General features: G+C 36.0%; 1 protein-coding gene and 1 long non-coding RNA gene across 4 annotated transcripts in view; one reads left to right on the forward strand and one right to left on the reverse strand.

Moving 5' to 3' along the window:
• Positions 1-22,667, forward strand: part of NDFIP2 (Nedd4 family interacting protein 2) — a 64,573-nt gene extending 41,906 nt beyond the window's left edge. For 2 of the 3 annotated variants that reach the window (XM_001926577.6, XM_084982069.1), the window contains 5 exons: positions 4,886-4,979; positions 11,368-11,492; positions 15,822-15,888; positions 18,981-19,086; positions 21,136-22,667. In XM_001926577.6, coding sequence (XP_001926612.2) covers positions 4,886-4,979; positions 11,368-11,492; positions 15,822-15,888; positions 18,981-19,084 — 390 coding nt within the window. In that variant the 3' untranslated portion in view covers positions 19,085-19,086; positions 21,136-22,667. Of the gene's footprint in view, positions 1-3,639; positions 4,980-11,367; positions 11,493-15,821; positions 15,889-18,980; positions 19,087-21,135 lie in introns of all 3 variants that reach the window. The other variant, XR_014819673.1, reaches the window with a different exon arrangement.
• On the reverse strand, positions 3,638-7,151 carry LOC146398649 (uncharacterized). Its single transcript, XR_014819688.1, has 2 exons — positions 6,397-7,151; positions 3,638-6,000 (listed from the first exon to the last, which is right to left on the reverse strand). It is a non-coding gene; the product is annotated as an uncharacterized LOC146398649 (long non-coding RNA).
• Positions 22,668-22,979: the final 312 nt, after the last annotated feature.

Below are 22,979 nucleotides of genomic sequence, written 5' to 3' on the forward strand. Positions count from 1 at the left end.
CCTAGGGTTTGGGAATGATAGTTAAGGATTCCACCGCCCTTTCTCCCTCATCTTCCTGTCTTAGTAAGAGAACCAGCGATGCACGTATTTGTTATTTCTTGCCCTGGTGAAGGGATTGGCTGCCCCCATGATGGAGAGTCAATGAGATGTGTGTGTGCTGTTCTATAGCCAGGTGAAAGGTGGAAATTATTTACATTTTAATGTAGGCTGCAAGCAGGACTAGAGTTTGTTACTTTTTTCTTTGCTTTAGACTTTAGAGATGTTATTTCAAATCCTGGATTCATCCCATTTTGTTCAGGCAGAAGACAGAAGTATCACTTGACACAGGAAAGCTGGAGGGGCAGGGGGAGAGGAAGGTGTTTGTATGTGTGGTGTTCTTGTGCTGTCATCAGGCCAGAGCCCGGCGAGAAGATTATCTGGCAGGTGAGCGGTTTCCCTGGATGGGCTTCTGTCATCAGCCTCAGCCCTCTCCGCTCCTGCTCCCACTGCCCATCCTTCTCCAGCACACACAGAGTTAAACGTCATCATCAGAGTTTTGGGCACATCAGTAAACCTCACATTTATTATTTATGCCTTTTCCCTCTGAGGAGGAAAGTAGGGCCCTGTTAAGATAGTGATGTGAATATAACTCATTTATTAAGGATTTTTGAGACTGAGAAGGGGACTCATAAGGAAGGAGGATAGACTATAAGATGTGGAGTTTTTTTTTTTAATTTTACCAAAACCAACTCCAGATTGCTTATTGCATATATACTTGCACGTGCGTTGTGTGTATCTGCACCCACTTTCAGAGAAGTAGGACAGTAACTGCTCTTCTCAGGGAGCGTCTGTCTCCCTAGGGACCTTGGAAATGGCAAAGGTCTGTCTTTTTTTTTTTTTGTCTTTTTGCCTTTTCTAAGGCCGCTCCTGCGGCATGTGGAGGTTCCCAGGCTAGAGGTCGAATTGGAGCTGCAGCCGCTGGCCTACACCACAGCCACAGCAACTCGGGATCTGAGCCACGTCTGTGACCTACTCCACGGCTCACAGCAACGCCGGATCCTTAACCCACTGAGCAAGGCCAGGGATCGAACCCGCAACCTCATGGTTCCTAGTGGGATTCGTTAACCACTGAGCCACGATGGGAACTCCAAAGTTTATTTCTTAAATCCAGTCTCATTGGGGGAACATAGATAGTGAGGAGACTTAGAAACAGTAGTGTTTTCTAGTATTTCTTATTTCAGATGTGTGGGGTTGCAAGTATGATTATGTGATGATTCAGTAGATTTACTGTAGTCAACCCATTTTTAGTGAATACTTGAGAAATATTTGGATTTCACAGTTTGTTTTATAAACTTTTAGAACATGGCTTATTACTTAGTCTTATAATCATATAGTGGATAGGGTTTATTTATTTATTTTTTGCACCTTGTTTAAAATTGTGTGTAAGTAACTTGTCTTTTGACATAAAAACCAGCACTTGCTAAATTGTGAACAACTCCAAGATAAGGACCTTTGTGTTTGTATTTGTTACCTAGCTATTATCTGGCACATCCTTGTTGTTTAATAAATAACAGTTAATTAAGTTAATGGATGCTTTCTTTAAATTAGCCAGTGTGAGAAATTAGAAGAAATACCACAGTTCTATTGCAGCTCTTTATTTAAAAATATTTTTAAAACCAATTTTAGGGTTTATAAATCAGTGTTTAGTGTTGAAATTATTGCATAGATACCATCTTTTATTTTTTAAATGTTTTTTGGCAAATGTTTTTTGTTATTTTGAAGGTTGAATGAAATTCCATGGAATCAATATGCTATAATACAGCGGCCATTCTTCTCTAGTGAACAGTGAGATTCTTTTCAAGTGTGTTTGTGTTTCCCAGTGTTCATGTTGTAAAGGACATCTTTGTGAATATGTCTTCTCTCTTTTTAGAAACGATGTCCTATGATAAAATCTCTTGGATTGTTATGTTCAGAAGTTTTATGTAATATTTATATTTGTGCCATCATACAAACAGTGGTTTGGGGGCTCATACTGTGCTTTATATTATTTCTGGAATTAGCTTGAGGTTATATAAAAATTATTACTATATATTTAATTATTGCCAGTTATTAAACTGACCATAAGGGGGTTGCCTCAGATGTATGACTGCAGAGTTTAAGAGATCTTTGTGCTTAAATAACGAGCAATATGGTTTTGAAAGTCTTTTTCTTCCAGGAAGGCAACATAAGTAGTGAGACTACTGGCATTGGATGGAAAGAACGTTGGGATTCTGGATTCATGTCTTGCCTTGACCTAACTATGTGATCTTGGACAGGGCACTTGGCTTCTCTGAGCCTCTGTGTGTACTAACACAAAATTGAAACATTAATACCCAGCTGAGACTGTGTATGTGTAGCATGAAATAATGTATTTGTAAGTCAGGTCATGTCACTCATTTGATCAGAACTTCCACTTCACTCAGTATAGTTCAGTCTTTCAGTGGACTCTGTAGCCTTATTCCTCCTTTCTCTCTTGCTCACTCTGGTTCAACCATGTTCACCTCTGCTATTCTGTAACACGCCACCTATCAGTCTATCTCAGGACCTTGCCACTGGCTCATCCCTCTGCCTGAAACACCTGCTTGAAACACTCGTGAGACATCTGCATAGCTAACTCTCTTACCTCTCCTGTAAGTCTTTGCTCAGTGTCATCTTAATGACACTTATTAAAACTGTAACTCTTAACCTCTTGGCATTTCTAAACATCCTTTACTTACTTTTTTTTTTGCAGAGCATTTACATCTTTTAATAATTATATAAACATCTTATTTATTACATCTTTGTTGTTGACCCCACCACTGGAATATAGATTTCAGAAAAGAAGCATCTTTGTTTTATGTACTTTCAGTATGCCAAGTCCCAGGAATCAAAGTCTGATGTAGAATAGAAGGCTCTTTCAATATTTGTTGAATATTGGAGGCAGTCAGTGATACAGACTTTGTATGTACTTTCAGAGAAGTTTCTCTATATTCACAAGCAACTCTATTAATCTTTCTGTATATTATTATTTATTCTGGCTGAACCCATGGCATATGGAAATTCCTGGGCCGGGGATTGAATCCTAGCCACAACTGTGACTGTGCTGGGCTGGGGATCAAATCCATTCCTGCACAGTGACCCAAGCTGCTGTGGTCGGATTCTTTTTATTTTTTGTCTTTTTAGGGCTACATCCACGGCATATGGAGGTTCCCAGGCTAGGAGTTGAATCGGAGCTGTAGCTGCTGGCCTACACTGCAGCTGTAGCAATGTGGGATCTGAGCTGCATCTGTGACCTACACCACAGCTCATGGCAATGCTGGGTCATTAACCCACTGAATGAGGCCAGAGATCGAACCTGCATCCTCATGGATACTAGTCAGATTTGTTTATGCTGAGACACGATGGGAACTTCTGCAATCAGATTCTTAACCCATTAGCAGAAGCTCCTAGTATGTTTTTGTATTATTTTTGTACAAAACAATGTTGCACTATACAAATGATTTTCACTTAATATATTTCATTAGACTGTTGCAAACTTTTTTGTTCTATTTAATTTCAACATTTTTCTGCTGGTTTTTGAATTTTAATTTTTTTGGGGGGGGCTTTTCTAGGGCTGCTCCCACGGCATATGGAGGTTCCCAGGCTAGGGGTCCAATTGGAGCTGTAGCTGCCGGCCTACGCCAGAGACACAGCAATGCCAGATCCAAGCCGTGCTTGTGACCTACACCACAGTTCATGGCATTGCTGGATCGTTAACCCACTGAGCGATGCCCGGGACTGAACCCAAAACCTCATGGTTCCTAGCTGGATTCGTTAACCACTGTGCCACGATGGGAACTCCTGCTTTTTGAATTTCATTGTCTTAGATATACAATAATTTATTTCATTGGCCACAAGAATCATAAATGTAGGTCTGAGATTTTACTTTACTTGCAGACTAATCGATTAGTTTGTCATAGTTTTATGGATGTCCACAGAAGATTGCTGAAACTGTGAGACTGCTGGGTCAGAGACAGAAACTGTATTATTCACAGCAGTAGTAGCCGCCAGGGTGTTAGCTTTTTCTCATACCAGTTTCCCAAGCCTCGGGTCCCACAGGTCAACTCAGAGAGGGCCAAGCGATACAGTGTGGAACCCTGAGTTTAGGGAACCTAGTATTTTCTAATGGTCAGTAGGCATGCCTTTATCTCTAATGTGGAACAAGATACTACTTCTCTCTCCCAAAGCTGTCTACTATAAACTCCTTTGAAAACGTAGTACAGAAAAAAGGCTGCCATTGCCTCTGCCTGGAAGACACACAGAAGCGTGAAAGAATCTCAGAGAATAATCTCCTGGCCGTAGTCTACTGTGGATGGGCATTTAGATTGTCTCATTTTTAACTCTTATGGCAGGCATGTTAACCACCGTCTTTAATACATCATTTCTTATAAGTGAGAATGTATGTGTATATTTATACAGAATATTTCTTTTTTTTTGTTTGTTTTTGTTTTTGTTTTGTTTTTGCTTTTTAGGGCCTCACTTGCGGCGAATGTTGCCAAATTGCCAACCATAGAGGTTGTGCCAATTCAGAGTCCAACACTGATTATGAAAAATCCGTTTTCTCTTTGACGCTAATGCAGCAGTGTCACATCTGTCTTACTTTGATGTTATTCGACTTTTAACTTTTTAATTTACTTTCACACTTACTCTTTTTGAGGGTACCCATGATAAATTAATACCTGCTAATATTTTTTGAGATTATTATGTGCCAGACATTGTACTTATCATCTCATTTTGTCTGCATGGTGAATTGAGGACATTAGAATTTATTTAAATTTTTATCTTTACACTTAAGATAATAAAGTTGTATTTAGTTGAGTGAGCTATTCTAATGTTATAAGTTTTACAGATTCAGGAGGAAGAATGTCCACCAAGAGATGACTTCAGTGATGCAGACCAGCTCAGAGTGGGTAATGATGGGATTTTCATGCTGGCATTTTTCAGTAAGTGTTCTTTCATTTCCAAAATATTTTGGGGGGTATATTGGCTATGTGTATATTTAGAACAACATAAGACAGTGAAGAAAGGCAAATATTATCAGCATGTGTCTACCTTGTTTAAAATGGAAATTGCTCTGGATATTGAACCACTCGATCATATGTTGTAATACAAACCCTAGAACTTATTAAACACCTATCAGGTGACTTTGTATTGTAGTTGTTATTCTAGATGCTGACTGCATAGAGGTATATAAGCATATTTCAAGTTTAATATGGTTTTTTATTTTTTATTGACGTACAGTTGATTTACAGTGTTAGGTTGAGTTAAATGTGTTTTTGTATGTGAAATGCTGCACGTCCACTTGGAACTACAGGAGTGTGTGTAATGAAATGATAAATTCTGCTTTTGGAGCAGAGGACTTGCACTTAAGTGTCTTTTAAGCAGGAGGAAGGGTTGGAAACAGAAGTAGTCCCAGCAACTGGAACAGTGATTTGAAACTCAAAAGTATGAAAGTTTATCTTATTTGTGGGGAATGGAAAGTAATCAGAAGACCAGAAACCTAAATAATATTTTTTAAACATTTTGCAACATTCTTAATTTATTATTTGACTTTATAAAGTAGACTTAACTACTTGAGAGAAGTCTTCATTATAGTCTTTATTATTTCAATTCTTAACACGGGGATTGGCACATAGTACACTCAGTAAATAATATTATGACACTCAACTGTTTAAAGTAAAAATCAGTTTTGGAAACCCGATAGTCAAGTAAGTAAATTTATTAGATTTTGATACAGTTAATTTCTGTCCTCAACCTGGTGAAATGATTAAGATTTCCTACCTTCTTTTATAGAGTGCTGATGTAATTTATTTTAACTGTAAAGTTAATTTTGATAATAAAACTGAGGAATTTTACTTATTTAAAGTACCACATTCAACTTAAAAAATAGAACATATGGAAAATAGGAGTTCCCCTCCTGGCTCAGTGGTAATGAACCTGACCATGAGGATGTGGGTTTGATCCCTGACCTTGCTCAGTGGGTTAAGGATCTGGCATTGTGGTGGGCTGTGGTGTAGGCCGAAGACGTGGCTCAGATCTCGTGTGGCTGTGGCTGTGGTATAGGCCGGCAGCTGTAGCTCCGATTCAGTCTCTAGCCTGGGAACTTCCATATGCTTCAAGTGAGGCCCTAAAAAGACAAAAAAAAAAAAAAAAAAAAAAAAAAAAGAGGAGGAAATATTGAAAGTAGATACTTTCTGAGGTTGGATAACTTTTGAGTCTGAAAATTCCTTTTCCTCTTTTTTTTTTTTTTAACTTTTTAGGGCCACACCTTGGCATGTGGAGGTTCCCAGGTAGGGGTCAAATCAGAGCTGCAGCTGCCGCCTACACCACAGCCACAGCAATGCTGGATCCTTAACCCACTAAGCGAGACCCAGGATCGAACCTACAACTTCATGGTTCCTAGTCAGATTTGTTTCCACTGCACCAAGATGGGAACTTCTCCTCTATTTTGAAATGGTTTCTTTCTTCCGTTCTGGCTTTCATTTCATTTGCTGAAAATAGAAGTAGATAACCACTTAGAATTGTGTGAGTGGATAGGCAGGCAGTTATATTTTTTCTCTTTAGAGTTACTGAATTATATTCAAGTTGGCAACTAGCTAATTAACATATATGCAATATTTATATCTTGTGGTTTTAGTTACAATTTATAGTTAGATGTGATGTGAAATAGGATGAAAATAAAATGAACACTTTGGCTACAAATAATTCTGTTTTATACTATTAGTCTAGTGAACCTTAATTTTTTTCCTTAGTTTTAGTTGAACTGATAATGCTGTATGGTAATAAGGCTTCCCACTTTTTTTTTAAACAAAAAGAGTAGCATAAACATTAATTCCTTTCATGGCTATGTCTTGTAACACATTTTAATTGGAAAAGAAATAATTTAAGGAGTTCCTTTTGTGGCTCATGAACCCACCTAATATCCATGAGGATGTGGGTTTGATCCCTGGCTTTGCCCAGTGGATTCAGGATCGGCATAGTGGTGAGCTGTGGCATCGGTCTCAGACCTATGTTTCTCTCGGTCGCAGACTGATGTTGCTGTTGCTGTGGCATAGTCCACCCTTAGCTTGGGAACTGCCATAAGCCACAGGTGTTGCCCTAAAAAGAAAAAAAAATTTATTTTTATTGTAGTTATTTGTAGTATAAATACCTGTTTCTTAGTTATAAAAGCATGTTATTTAACACCATCTAATTATTCAACTCAGAGCTTAGTTATTATCTCATTTCTGTATTTTGCGTAAACATGCTATCTTCTCAATTTTTATTTTTTAGGTATGAAAACATTTCACTGATATACCATTGTTGTAAATCCACAGTAACCTAGGCACTTGGTTTACCTTATTTTTGGTCAATGGTGGTATATTAGCCAATGTGAATATAAATAAATCTATTTGATACATTAATGTAAATTATCTGCCTTTCATTTCATTTTTACTAAATTGTTTCTACACCTTACATCTTTATGCTTCCTGTTCTAAACATATTCTACTAATATTATAAGAGTAAAGTATGACTTATTTTTTACCTTCATTTCCTGATGTTTTTTGGGGGTAGGCTGTATGCCAGGGCCTGTTTAATTGTGTTGCTAAGCATAGCTTTTTTGTAGTCACTACCATCTAGTGGCTGTTCTACAAATTGCAACTTGCTATATTTTCTATGCCTCTTAAACAATAGAGTAGCTATTGTCTAGAATCTGTTCTGTTGTCTATTTCTAAATTCCAGAAATAAATTCTGTTTAAAGTGATTTATAATTTAAGCATTTCAGGTTATATAATATATGCAAAAAAACTGCCTTGAATGTCAGTAAGAATGTTTTAATTAAAGGCTTTTCTTGGTTTGGAGTTCCTGTTGTTGCTCAGTGGTAACGAACCTGACTAGAATACATAAGGATATGGGTTCGATCCCTGGCCCCAATCAGTGGGTTAAGGATCTGGCATTGCCATGAGCTGTGGTGTAGGTTGCAGACGCCATTCGGATCCCATGTAGCTGTGACTGTGGTGTAGGCTGACAGCTACAGATCTGATTGGACCCCTAGCCTGGGAACTTCCATATTCTGTGGGTGCAGCCCTAAAAAGACCAAAAATACACCAAAAAAATTTTCTTGGTTTAATTCTCTCCTCTGTTTTCTATGTCTACAATTCAGTCTCTTACTGCAAGTAATCCTAAAAAAAGTTTACACTTAAATTTGGTAAGATAATTGTTCATGTTCAGAAAATGTAAAGAAAGAAATATATGTGTCCTCCGATAATGTTTTGCTTCTCTTAATCCTTGAAGTGTTATGCAAAAGGCCTCATACATGCCTTATCTGCTTATATATGAGCCACAGACTGGGTGACTTAAATAATGAGAATTTATTTTCCCACAGTTCTGGAGGCTAGGAGATCAAGGTGCCAGAAAAGTTGGTCTCTGGTGGGGTCCCCTCCTGGTTTGCAGATGGCGGTCTTCTTGCTGTGTCCTCGCATGGCCTCTCTGCCTGTGTGCAGAGAGAGAGAGCTCTCTGGTGTCTCTGCCTCTTCCTATAAGGACACCAATCCTGTTGTATTAGGGCTTCACCCTTATAACCTCATTTCATTGTAATTCCTTCCCTAAAGGTCCCTCTCTAAATACCATCGCACTGCTATTTAGCCTTTGAATTTGGAAGGGAACACGGTTTAATCTATAGCAAGTTATAGCACATGAGCACAATTTAGACATTCATGCTGCTAGCAGACAACGTGAAGAAAACATGGTGGTTCATTAAGTACGTTTTCCGTTCTTTGGGATCTTTTTCCTCTTTGGGGTACAATGATATGTATAATAGATGTTGGTAAGTCTGATTTTGAAGACATTGGACAGTGTTTAAATTATTTTTTTCCCCAAAGATAAACATATACATACTCAAAGGTGAAAGCATACTTTTGCTGTTTGGGGTTTTCTCCATTGGTGCTTCCTCTCTTTTAACATCATGGCATGCTTACAGAATGCTACGGTGTCGATAGCACCCGGGGATGAAGAAGTAAGGTGCTTAGGACTGCGCTGTCCTGTGCTGCAAACCTCATCTGCCTGCCCTGAAGGCAGAGGAGAGAAATAGCTCAGCTTGCCACCAACACGTAGGTGGCAACCAGTTGGGAGTCTCTAGTGCTATTTGTTCATGTAAATTCTTTACTGTAAATAGATATAAAGCTATTTCTTGTTCCGTGCTTTCCCCACGGCGAACACAGATATTAGCCAATGAGATACAGAGCAGCTATGTGCAATTGATTATTCTGCAGTGATGGAAATAGTCTGTCTCTGCTGTTCAGTGTTGTGGTAGCTAAAAAGCAGTGTAAACAAGCTTTGTTTACAGTAGTGTCTTCTGAATTTTCTTTGCGGGAAGGAGAAGACCTACTTTGTAATGTGAAGAGAGCATTTTGTATGGGTAGTGAGTGTGGCTAACATTTTTCAGCAGTCACTACTGCCAGGTTCTGTACTGTGCTAAGCTCTTTACATTCTCACTTAATCCTCTTATCAGTCTTGTGAAGTAGCAGCTTACAGATCAGAGAACTGTGGCTTAGGGAAATCAGCAGTGAGTCCAAGGTCATATACAGAGTGAATGAGTACAGCATGACTCAGACACGGCTCCCCTCTTTTACAGTCCATTTCTCTCACTATTGCAGCATGCAGTACAGCTTCCATAAATGAGGAAAAAAGCTGTGATTAGCAAGTATTAGGAAGGAGGAAATTATAGGAGTAGGGACATTGCTTCAAAGAAATAGCCATTCTGTTTCAACATATCCTAAAATGTTTCCTTTTTGTCTTCAGAATCCTGAAAGATCATAATTTCTATAGGTAATTTGCTCTATTCTCCCTGAGGGTTGGTTGGAGATACTCAGGGTAAGAACATGGACACTGAACAAGACCACACTTATGCTCAAATTGATCTTTAGATTTATTATTACTACTGTCATTATTATTATTATCATTATTACTTTGCTTTTTAGGGCCACACCCATGGCATATGGAGGTTCCCAGGCTAGGGGTCAAAGTGGAGCAGCAACTGCTGGCCTACACCATGGCCACAGCAACTCGGGATCCGAGCTGTGTCTGCGACCTACACTACAGCTCACAGCAACGCCAGATCCTTAACCCACCGAGCAAGGCCAGGGATTGAACCCGAAACCTCATGGTTCCTAGTCGGATTCGTTTTCACTGTGCCACGACAGGAACTCTACTATTTTTATTTTGGTAATGTTGATATCTTGGACATAAAGAGGGCATTTTGATTATATTTCAAGGACCTGTGTCAGAATGGTTTCTGCTACCAGTAATAGACCTTTACTCAACTATTTTAAATAGTTAGGGGATTATCTCACAAACCAAGAAATCCCTGGATGAGCAGCCCTCAGGTACAGACCATTTATCAGTGCTGTGGCTCTGCTTTTCCCTGCTTTTCTTCTCTCCCCTTGGAATGATGGTTTACTCCTCAGGCTGATAGTAAGATCCTTGCGGCAGTTCCAGGTATATCTCTTAAACATGACATCAGTGGAAGATGAAGGGCCTTTCCTTTTCTTTTTAAAAAACTTTTACTTTTGAAACTCTCAAACTAGACTAGAATATAATAAACTCCTGTATATTCATTACCCAACTCCTGTATATTCATTACCTAGAATATAATAAACTCCTGTATATTCATTACCCAGCTTCAACAATGATCAATTTAGAGCCACTTATTTAAACTACATTGTCCTCCTTGCTGTATTTTTAAGAATGTTTTTCAGAAGTCCAATTAAAAAAAAAATCACTGGCAGGGAGTTTTGGCCTCCTGTAGTTTTCCCAAAAGACTCAGCCTGACCTATGGGGGCTTAGTATGGGGTCCATCCTTCCCTGAAATAAAGGCTGTAGAAGTGGGTTGGTTCCTACGAAAGGGAACAACAGGTTTTGTTAGGTAAGAGGTGGGGACGGTGAACAGTACCTGCTCTGGAGCAGTCATTTATTCAGTTCATCTTTAATAAATAAATAAATAAATAAATAAATAAATAAATAAAAGTATGGTTTCAACTTTTAGTGATAACCTTTAAGGAATTGATTCCTGTTCACCAAACTGACAAGAAACCAAGGTTACCCATTTGTTAAAATACTTTATACACTGTAAACCAGCTATAATGGAAAAAATAAAAATCATTAAAATAAAAAAATGCTTTGAATAATGAATACGTTTGCAAAGGGTAAACTATAGTCTATAAAGAAGACTTAATTGGTATAGAGTTGAAGGGAACTGCTGTTTCTATTGATCAGTGAAGTATATTGTGTATGTTTCTTGTTAATTTGTTTCCAAAGTGTGGTCTTTAAAAGAATTATTTCTCTTGCTTTCAGTGGCATTTATTTTCAACTGGCTTGGATTTTGTTTATCTTTCTGTATCACCAATACCATAGCTGGAAGGTATGGTGCCATCTGTGGATTTGGCCTTTCATTGATCAAGTGGATTCTTATTGTCAGGGTGAGTGTCTTGATAGCCCCTGTCACTTTTGTCTCTAAAAATTAAAATACATGAAATTTCCCAGGTGGCTCATAAATGTTCATTTTATGTATGTGAGTTCAGTTATGTTAAGATTTATTAACTTCTATACTTAATTATTATAAGGATCTCTGGTGTGAACATTTTATGACTGTATTATATGAGAGCTTGTATGTTGAAAGAACTTTGAAATCAGAAAAATTTGAGTTTGAATCTTATCTTTTTTTTTGTATTAGTGTTGTAACTTAAGTTTTTATTTATTTATTTATTTACTTATTTTTGGTCTTTTTTAGGGCCGCACCTGAGGCATATGGAGGTTCCCAGGCTAGGGGTCGAGTCAGAGCTGTAGCTGTTGGCCTACACCACAGCCACAGCAATGCCAGATCCGAGCCGCATTTTCAACTTACACCACAGCTCACCGCAAGGCCGGATCCTTAACCCACTGAGTGAGGCCAGGGATCGAATCCAACTCCTCATGGATACTATTCGGTTTCGCTAACCGCTGAGCCACACTGGGAATTCCATTCTATGCCTTTCTTTTCATTTCCTGTGGTTCCTGGAAATCACCCTCTATCTACCTCATATCATTTACAAGGTGGTATAGAGGGAAATAACTGGACGTCCTTTTCTTTCTCCCATCTCAACAACTTCTCTAGTCCCCAGATAATTTTCTGTAACCATTGCACAGGAGTGGTATTGTAAGCATAATCTTCCCCCAGCTCTTTTTCTTTGCCACTTGAAAGCCCCTTTTGGCTCCTTTTTACAAAGGTAGAAAGTTTTACAAAGTTTCATTAGATTAAGGCTAGGGAAGTGGCTATGTTAATTAATAACTTTTTAAAAGTTACCCACGCATTTAAATTCTGCTGTACAATTAATAATATATATACTTTCTAAAAGTCTTATTTATTTAAACATCAATTTCTAATTGAATGAGTTAAGTCCTGAATTTTTCAGTAGAAATCACATATTTTGTCAGCTTTTCTTAAGTGCTTCAGACATGTCAGTTATGCACCTACATTATCAAATTGATTAAAAAATTACCTATTACAGCACTATTAAAACCGAGTTTTATGTGTTTCTTGTTATTTTTAAGCTTATTTTATTACTTCCCAGGGCTTCAGTAGTCTTATCAGACCCTGTCTCTGTTCAGACTAGATTATAGGATTTGGTTATTAATCAGTTGATTCTTGGGATTCTTGATTGGGGACCTGTGGGCTGGCTTATTCTAAGGTGATTAAACTGGGCCATTGTAAGAACTGCCCCCCTGGCTAGTTTCTGTTTTAATTTCATTTTAAAAATGTAAAATGGGTTCCCACCATGAGTCTAATCATGGGATTAGACTTTTATGTTAGAGATAAAGAGAGACAATCACTGAGATAAAGAGACAGTCGCTGCCCTTGCAGAAGTTAGTGTTAGAAAAACCTCAGAAGAGCTAAAGTACATATATCCAACCTTGGTTATGTTAGTAATAGAATTAATTATTAGTATTCAAATAGGATTTCTTGCCTAAATCTCAGAATACAGAAAATGATTTGATTTTTCTCAGTTCTTCTGAGGTTAGTGAACGGCTAGGATCAGTCTAGACTCATAAAAAAAAGAAATTAGTGTATTACATGCCACCCCGGCCTCTGAGATAATAGGACCTAATTCTCTCATAGAACCTCAGGTTGAGAAAAGGTTAGATGATCTAGTTATCAACTCCAGTTATTGTGATTAAGATGGAGACCTTAAATTCAAAGACTGGTGTTTCTCAGAGCTTTGAAGGTATATAACAGCATCAGGTTTAATCACTGAGACTGTTTAATTTCCCTTTAAATTACCTTTCCTGAGCTAAGGTTAGTTAATATTATACCTGTAGTGTATATTGAAAAATGATATAAGAAAAGGATTTAAAAAAATCTATTGTTATAAAATAATGATAGCTGCCATTCAGTGAGTACTTACTATGTTCCATCCAGGCTTAATTCATCACAAACACTAACTTCCTTTTTTTTTTTTTTTTTTGGATTTTTGTTTTTGTTTGTTTTTTGGCCCTGCCTGTATAATGTGGAAGTTCCTGGGCCAGGGAAAACCTTAAATTCTTTAACCCTGTCTGTATCAGTGATGCTGGTAACAAGCCAGCCATTTTATTGATGATGCAGCTAATAATAAAAGATCTGCTAACTTGCTCAATGTCCCATAGTTTGTATCTGGATTAGAATCCGGCTTGATTTCAGTTCAGCACCTGTCTCCTAATCCTGCACTGTCTCTGTGACACTGTCCTTTGACTTTTATTATAAAGCTCCAAGCAGGACATGCCCCTTGGAATTCAGTGTTGAGAGAAAGATTTTCTCCTAAAAGCCTGGTGTTTCCTTTTATTAGATAGTAAGTCATTTATAAATTGCACTGCTGCTTTTCTTTTTGTTTCTGAGTTGCTCTGAATCTCAGATTTAGTGTATCTTTAGCCCAAGATTCTGATATTATTTCTGTCTAAGGTTTTTGATGTTTTTATCACTTGTTTAAAAATGCGTATATATTTTATTAAAAATGGACGAGTCTTTTTGAAAGTAGGCAAGATATAAACAATAAAATACTGGTGTTATATTAATAAAATGAAATCATGTTAATTCTTATTGTTGATTAATTTATTTTCCAAAATTTGATTTCTGTAGCCTGTGGTTGACCAGTGAACATGATTTATTTACTTAAAAACAAAAACAAAAACACGACTTGGCTCAGCCCTATGATTTTGAAATACTTTTGATAACTTAGTAATGAGCCCAAAAGCTTATTATTCATTTTACATAGTGAGTTTTTGTCTTTGACTTCAAACTTGAGGTAATTATATTCTTCACTTGGGAACAAATAAAGAATAGCTACAGATAAATACTTTTGGTAAAGAATGGCTCTTTTTTTTTTTAGTCGCCTCTTGCCGAGTAAAATTATATATTAAATATATTTTAAAATATATTTAAAAAATAGAAGGTTGAAAATGTATTGCTCTGGTTTTTTTATTCCTTTTGTTCTTAAAGTCTCCAAAACCTGTAAGAAAACCTTTTATTTCTAATTGTTAATCATTCGATTAAAAAGGATTGTAGTGCTTTCCTACTTTACAAGCTATATTTTCTCACTTTTCCAATTCTCCCTTCATTGTACATATTTTAAAAGTGTAGGAATATGTGAGATTTGCATCTATAATGGCACTTTGAAATTTCTGAAACTCTGAGAACTTAAATCATGGTTCATGTATTGCAAATACTTCCTGTGAAAATATTTTAAGGGCTTTAAAAAACAGATTTAGATAACCTTTAGTGGATATGCTTCCTTACTAGTGACATTACTTATGATTTGTAAGCATTTTTGTTATTATCAAACCTATAAGATTTTAAAGTTTTTATGGCAATTACCAATGAATAGTTGCAAATAATTACCTTTGAAGTTGGAGATAGATAACATCTGAGGACAAATCTGCAATTTAACAAACTCATTCTTATTTAAATCAGATTCACTTTAGAGACCAGTGGAAACAAAGTAGATGGAACAAACAAGAAGATTAGACTGATTTAAAAAGAAAACTTGAAAACAAAAATCATCATGTCCAGAGTCTAATCAAGGAAAAGATACCTATGTCCAGTATCACCAAACCCTGCCTTCCATCTGCCTGTTTATAGTCTCATTTCACTGAGACTATAAACTGTCTACCACTGCCGCTAATAGGAACTGTTGAAATGCCACTTCAAGGTTCATTTAGCTGTTCTCAGCTCACTGTTGGGAACTGAATGCTGGAGCATCTAGTTTGAAAATAAAAAGACTCTAATGAGTTGAGGGTCTTTATGTGCTTGGTATTCTTGGCAGTGATTAACAGTAGGGGGTGTACAGAAGGTCAAAAGCTCTTCTTTTTAGAGGTCAGCAGAACATCCCCATCTGATAAGATTAAACTAATGTGGCTTTTGGTGTTAATATCTAAAGCAGCGGGTTGCTGTAGTGTGTTTGGGATGGTGGTTGTGGCTTTGAGAGATTATGAAAAAAGAACTGACATGTGAACTCTTTAATGAGAAAATGTTGGATTTAGATACATAGCACTTATCTTTCTTCCTTAACAAGTCATTTGAAACTGATTTTTGTTTCCAAGATATTTTATGTTTGATGCTATTGTGTTTTTTCTCAAGTAGTTATATATGTATGTCATTAAGTATTTTTCTTTTCTGTTTTTTCTCTGTGCCATTTTAAGTGCTAAAGATTGAGATAAATCCTTCTGAAACTGAGGCTAATTCTATGATTTTCAAATTTAGGTACATAAATACATTTAATATATTTATGTTCACTCCATAGTTTTCTGATTATTTTACTGGATATTTCAATGGACAATATTGGCTTTGGTGGATATTTCTTGTACTTGGTAAGTTTATTCTTAATGTATTTCAGTATGAATAATTTGCATCTAGTTCAGTTTTGATATTTCCTAAAATTATGAAATGTAAATACACTGTGTTGTTATTTGTGAGAAATAGTTTTTCTACTACAAAATGCTCATGTCCAAACACTCATATCATCTCAGCTATTCAGATGATTTTATATAACACTCCGGGTTTCCAACTTAAAATTCAGAGCCTATCAATTTAAAAGACTCAGTGGTTGAATGATAATACTACAAAACTTGAAAATCCTAAGACAATTTAAAAAATAGCTGAGGGGAGTTCCCGTGGTGGCTCAGTGGTTAACGAATCCGACTAGGAACCATGAGGTTGCGGGTTCGGTCCCTACCCTTGCTCAGTGGGTTAATGATCCGGCGTTGCCGTGAGCTGTGGTGTAGGTTGCAGACGCGGCTCGGATCCTGCGTTGCTGTGGCTCTGGCGTAGGCCGGTTCCCGATTCGACCCCTAGCCTGGGAACCTCCATTTGCCGCCGGAGCGGCCCAAAGAAATAGCAAAAAGACAAAAAAAAAAAAAAAAAAAAAAAAAAGTTGACTTCAGGAGTTCCCTGTCATGGTGCAGCAGAACTGAATCCAACTAGGAACCATGAGGTGTTGCGGATTCGATCCCTGGCCTTGCTCAGTGGGTGAAAGATCTGGCATTGCTGTTGCTGTGGTGTGGGCCGGCAGCTGTAGCTCTGATTAGCCTGGGAGCCCCCATATGCTGCAAATGTGGCCCTAAAAAGCAAAAAAAAAGAAAATTGACTTCAGCATTTATTTTGGAAAATATACATAGATAATTTTCTTTTAATGACCATAGGAAATGTTGAGAGTTGCATATTCTATCCATTCTTTTATTTTTGGATCATCGAAACATTCTTTACATTTTTTTGAAATGAACCCTGCATTAATCATTAATCAGCCAGACATAAGGAAAAACTTCATGCCTAATGATCACAGTACTTCTGTTGAGTTTTCTTCTTACAAAGAATGTCTTTTATTAATATTGATGAATTTTGTGGATTTCCAGTTTTTGTTCCCTTGTTTTCCGCTGTAGATATATGATTGTTAAGTTAATCTTAAAATTACCTTATACCTTTAATCCACATTTCAAACGTATGTATTTGACATGAAGAATGTATTTTGTTTGTATTTAGGTTTAAGAGCCCATGTTTCTCTAGTAACATAGTTCTACCAGAAAATAGTATTTCAGTAGGTGGCAGTGTTCTCCCTGAGTTTTTATTTAGTCCTGGCGTTGCATCTTTAGGATCTTTTGGGAAGCAAAATTTTGGTGGTTGTTAAGGTTACTAAAGATCCTAGATTTCTCTAATGATTGTAGTGAAATTATTCTAATGTTGTGGTTTTATTGAGAGTCCATCTTGTACAAAAGTTTAGCAAGTTTTTAATATCGTTCATTGTTTTCTGATTGATTCTGTGCTCGTTATTGAGTTACTTACTTAAAAGTGAAAACATGTATAAAGTCCATTAGGTATTTAAGTGTATCGAATGACATATTTGCTTCTAAATATTATTAGGGGATTGAGGACTCTTAGGAGGATAACAGTGGGACAGAGTAGCATAGAGTACAATGCAGAGGATGGCCCCACGTCCATACTAGCACTTAGGAGAGTGTGAAAATTTAATCCACGGTGAAAATGGTGCTTTCTCATAAACTCAGAAGAATGCTGTGCACTTCATAAAGTGCCAAGAAACAGTATAGCTACAGAGTGACTGGTTTCTAGATATAAATTGGCTTATTTTAAAAAATGCCTGAGCAGAACAAAATATGTCTTCAAAACAGCAGCTTCATTGACAAAAGAAAGGATTTCACAAATAATTGGGGTTTACATTTTTCAATAATACTTGTACGTTTGGATCACAATATCATTAACTGTGAACAGCATCTGGAAGGGCATGAGGGCAGCATTCAGAATGGGAGTCACAAATGGAAAGAGTTGGGATATGAGAAACAGATGGTCAGGATTTAGCTGAAATCCATACTCCTTGTTTAAGTCCTTATTTGTATGTCTCATCTATCTTTCCTCTCTAATTTATTATAACCATGCTTCTTATTTTAGTGCTTCAATTACTGTCTTAGACCTAGGGTACCAATTTGTTTGAGACTTTGCATTTCAAATTGACAGATTCTTCCTCCTGGTGGTATACATATTTTCTGCTCCCATCGCTGCTCCCCCACCCCCACCACCATTACCTGGTTAAAAATTTACTGGAGTTAATAAATATGTCCCTAGAATTGTATGCTTAAGCATATTAAAGACTTAACTCTACTAAGAATGGTAATGCTTTTTATGCTTAGCTAATACCTGTGATTTAAATGGTTGCCATTTAAAAATACTATTTTGCAGAGGAGAACCTGAGATAGATAGATAGAAGATCCATCTCAAGTCATTTAAGAAACCACTAGAGAGGCTGCTTGTCAAGTCTTCTTTCCTGATTTTTCTTATCCTAATTTTTATTATAAATTAGTCTTTTATTGTTACTTGAAAACAGGAACTAGAAATTAAAATCATTTATATCATGCACATATTTACATAATCTAAACACAGATTTCGCACATGACAGGTACTTGATCTTCTCAACAGGCTTATTATTGGTTTTATACCACAATTGTTAGCAATTACATACATGTGGTCTCTTTTAAGTACTTCCTATTAGTAAATATGTCATAGTCTGCTTAGTAGTTATATTAGTTTAAAAGTTTAGTGTAAAAATGGGATTTCTGTGGGTTGAATCAGTTAAAATGCACTAAGTAGCTTTGCTATTTGAAGAAATAATTAAATAAGTATATTTTTGTGTAATTTTGGATTTTCATGGCTGGATTTGCTTCACTTTTGATAATCTAAGCTTAACAAATTGAAATAATTTGGGAGTGGCAATAAAATTTTATTATATTTCCTTACAAAAGAGTTATCACTATAGTGTAAAATATATTATGGAATGAATGAAATTCTACAGATTAAATTCCTTAGGCCAAGAGGATCTCTTTTATAATTGTCTTTTAAATTTATCATGCCCTCTTTCTAAGAATGTAATGTGTCTTTATTATTTCAACCTTCTCAGGCCTGCTTCTTTTCTTCAGAGGATTTGTTAATTACCTGAAAGTCAGAAACATGTCTGAAAGTATGGCAGCTGCTCATAGAACAAGATATTTCTTCTTATTATAGAGGTAAGAAATATTAATAACTCTTTATTCCCCTTGTATTCATTCATCAGATGCATGTTAAATGCTTAATGTGTACCCATGTTGTCTGCTCAAATTTAGCATATTTATTTTTGTACTGTTAACAGTTCCAATTGCAATTTAAGAAGTTATAAACTTTTAAGGTAACTTAATTTTTTAAAATTGAATTTCAGACATTTTAATTTTTAAAATTATATTCTGAGAAGTTCCCGTCGTGGCTCAGTGGTTAACGTACCCGACTAGTATCCATGAGGACGTGGGTTCAATCCCTGGCCTCACTCAGTGGGTTAAGGATCTGGTGTTACCCTGAGCTGTGGTGTAGGTTGCAGACATGGCTTGGATCTGGCATGTCTGTGGCTGTGGCATAGGCCGGCGACTACAGCTCTGCTTCCATCCCCAGCCTGGGAAGCTCCAGATGTTGTAGGTGCAGCCCTAAAAAAAAAAAAAAAAAAAAAAAAAAGAAGAAAGAAAAAGACTATATACATACTCTGAGTAAACTACAACTTCAAATCAGACTTTCAAACTTCTTTTTAAAGCTTGACCAGACCACAGGATGTATAGGAAGTAACCACCAGCACAGCATTTGAAGACTCAAAAAAAAAAAAAATATGACAAAACACTTATACTTTATGGGCATTTTGCATAAAACAATGTGAAATTCACATAGATACCTGGTAGATTAAAAAAAAAAAAAAATCCAAATCTGTGATTGAAAAGCAGTTTGCCATGCCCTGATCTTAAAAAAAAAGTGGATCAAGGAATAAAAAGTTCTGTGAAGAAAGTAGGAGTTCCATTATTATTTTCTTAATGTGTACCAGTTTCTATCAACAGTGAAGGCTACAACTTGAATAAGTGGGTACAAGAAATGAGCAGAGGTTGTCTTACTAGTTATCCAGTGAGTCTCTGGAGGCTGTGTATATAGTAAAGGCATTTATTTATTGCACAGCTAGTAAATGTTCACATGAAGAGATCTCATAGCTCCATTCTCTGTATTGCTTTTAAGGTAAATATTATACACTTCATATCTGTAAGTAAATGATCCAAAGTTTTAAAGTGTTTGAACTGCATAAGCAATATGCATACTGGAACACCTACCTTCTGGATGTATGTTTAAGTGCAGAAGGTTTCAAGGTTGCTGTGGCTCAGTATAAATAAATTGTATGCTTTGTGATTTGGCTGCTTAAATTTTATGCTTGTGTGAGTTTTACATAAGCTAACATAATTTACGTATTTCTGCTTAAAGAGTACAATGAATAAAATTGCATTTCTGGATTATATTAAAGTATCATTTTAAATGTTCCATTAAAGTTTCTTTCCTCCTGCTGGAAGATGTCACATTTTCTCTTTAACTGGTAAAATGTCTTTTTTTTTTTTAATTGTTTTGTTGAGTTTTGTTTATTTATTATTTATTTATTTATTTATTTTTTGGTCTTTCTGCCTTTTCTAGGGCTGCTCCTGTGGCATATGGAGGTTCCCAGGCTAGGGGTCTAATCAGAGCTGTAGCCCCCGGCCTACGCCAGAGCCACAGCAACACACCAGAGCCACAGCAACGCAGATCCGAGCCTCTTCTTCGACCTACGCCACAGCTCATGGCAACACCAGATCCTTAACCCACTGAACAAGGCCAGGGATCGAACCGCAACCTCATGGTTCCTAGTCGGATTCATTAACCACTGAGCCACAACGGGAACTCCTAACTGGTAAAATGTCTTTACAAGTAGTGACCGTAAGAATTTGTCAGTGTTACCTGTAAGATAAAAGGCAAAGTAATTTTTCTAATTTAAATGGTATTCAGTGTGATTATCTTGCTTGCATTTTTCAAGAGTCTAAAACATAATGTAAATATTTTATAGATGGTCTCTTTTAGAAGCTTAAACTTTAGAATGTATTCTGATATATGCTACTGTGTCATTCTTACCAAAAGGATATTATATACTTAATATAATATTTTTGTAAGACGGGTTTTTTTATTGTGCTATCATTTAGATAATTGAAACTTAATACATTTTAAGACTAATCTTTCTTTGTCCCCAGACTGCATCGACCAGACATTCCTTTCTTATACCAATGTGAAATTTCCAGATCATCTGTAAATCTGCAACTTTAATAGGATAGAAGACTACTAAAAACGGAAGACAAATTAGTGAAGAAAAGATAGAGCTTCAAAATTGAATGGCAGAGTGGTTTATGCTTAAAAGCCATTTCTGTTCATTCTCTTAATATTTCATTTGCTTTGCGCATTTGCATATGTGCCCATTTAAAAGATTTGCATATTCTTGAAAGAAACCAGAAACCGTAAAGTTGTAGCAGTAAAGTTTCGTCATATTTGATTAGTGTTTGATATAATTGAAAGAGTTGAGTGATAAACAGTCTTCCAGCATGTAAATGTCATTGACTTCTGACCTGACATTTAGTATAATAAAAATGAAATGATTAACCATGTCAAATGCTTTAGTTTCTGGCTCTTAGATTTATCTAGTAACTCTGCACATCCTTTGTTATATATAAAATTTTTTGAAACTTGCAGTGCTGATTATTAGAAAGGCTTTGTCAGATTTTTGAACATGATATTTACATCATTATTTAGCAAAACGTTATGTAAATAACCATGCATAAATTACTTTCTGCATTGTTTTCTTAGAAATTGTGTCTAGATATCTTTTCATTAATTTTAAATTAAGTGGACTTAATATATATAGAAAATTTTGCCGTCAAAGATAGTTTGTTTTAGGACAAATTTTAAGAAAAATGTGGGTATTCCTCATGTCCTTTGTAAGAAAATCCTTTTTTTTTTTAAAGGGACATGCCAGTTTTAGGAATTCTCAAATGAGAAGCTTGGTTTTCAGCCATTGTCCATCCTAGATATTCTTGCAGGCAGAATTGTATTAGATATTATATTTATTTCATTTAAGACTTTTTGAAAATTAATTTTCTGAATAAGATATTCTCATTTGCATTTTGTCTTTTAAAAGGCCAATAAAAGTATCTTTCAATATCATTGCAATATTTTTCTTCTTTAGATGTTTAACTTAGGAAAGAAAAACTTGTGCTTTTAAAAGCTTCTTGCTTTATGATTGTAGGCTTAAATTGTAAAAATCATTTCCTGAATTGAGATATACAAAATATCTGTTTTCAAGTTATGCAAATGTGTCTGTGGAATATAGGGGTTGTGAGTGTGGTTTGTGAGAGTGTGAGTATGTATTGTTACTGCTGGAATCTGTTTTACATTCATAAGCTACTACATTTTGCAAATCATTTTATGTCTCATCTGTTTTCTTTTCAGTTATATCTTTGCTTTTGAATGCCAGCATTAAAAATGATGGGAATTATATCATCTTTTAAACTTAAAAATCATTTAATACAGCTATATAGAACTCATAAAACTGATTGCTTGTTTATTATTAGACACCGACTACTAAAAGGTACATCTAAAACGATTCAGGATCACTTGTTCCATTTCTGAACACAAAATTTATTACGCTTTATAACTTCTTTTGTATTTCTCTGTATTTTCTTATTTACTTCATTGTCTTTGATAAATAAAACATGCAGTTTTGTTTTGCTAATTGAGCCTCCTATTTTTTTGTTTTCCCACATTCATTCTCCTCCCCTGCATAGAAGTTTTATTGTTGATTAAAGTACCCGTATGACACCCCTTTCAGTAAAACAATAGCCTGAGGTAAAGAAAATAAAATATTTAATTTAGTGGCCTGATTTGGAAATTAATTAAAAGTAGAATTTACTTATAAGAAATGTAAACTAGCGCTAGGTCTCTGTTGCATATTAATTTCCTGTGGGCCTATACTTTGTTCTTTGTAATATATATATATTGCTTTTTAGGGCTACACGTGTGGCATATGGAAGTTCCCAAGCTAGGG

The sequence above is a fragment of the Sus scrofa genome, chromosome 11, assembly GCF_054392235.1.
Source record: "Sus scrofa isolate SSC_HxYL_T2T_F1_AM1 chromosome 11, Sscrofa_HxYL_maternal_Yorkshire_Landrace_v2.0, whole genome shotgun sequence".
NCBI classification, from domain to species: Eukaryota; Metazoa; Chordata; class Mammalia; order Artiodactyla; family Suidae; genus Sus; species Sus scrofa.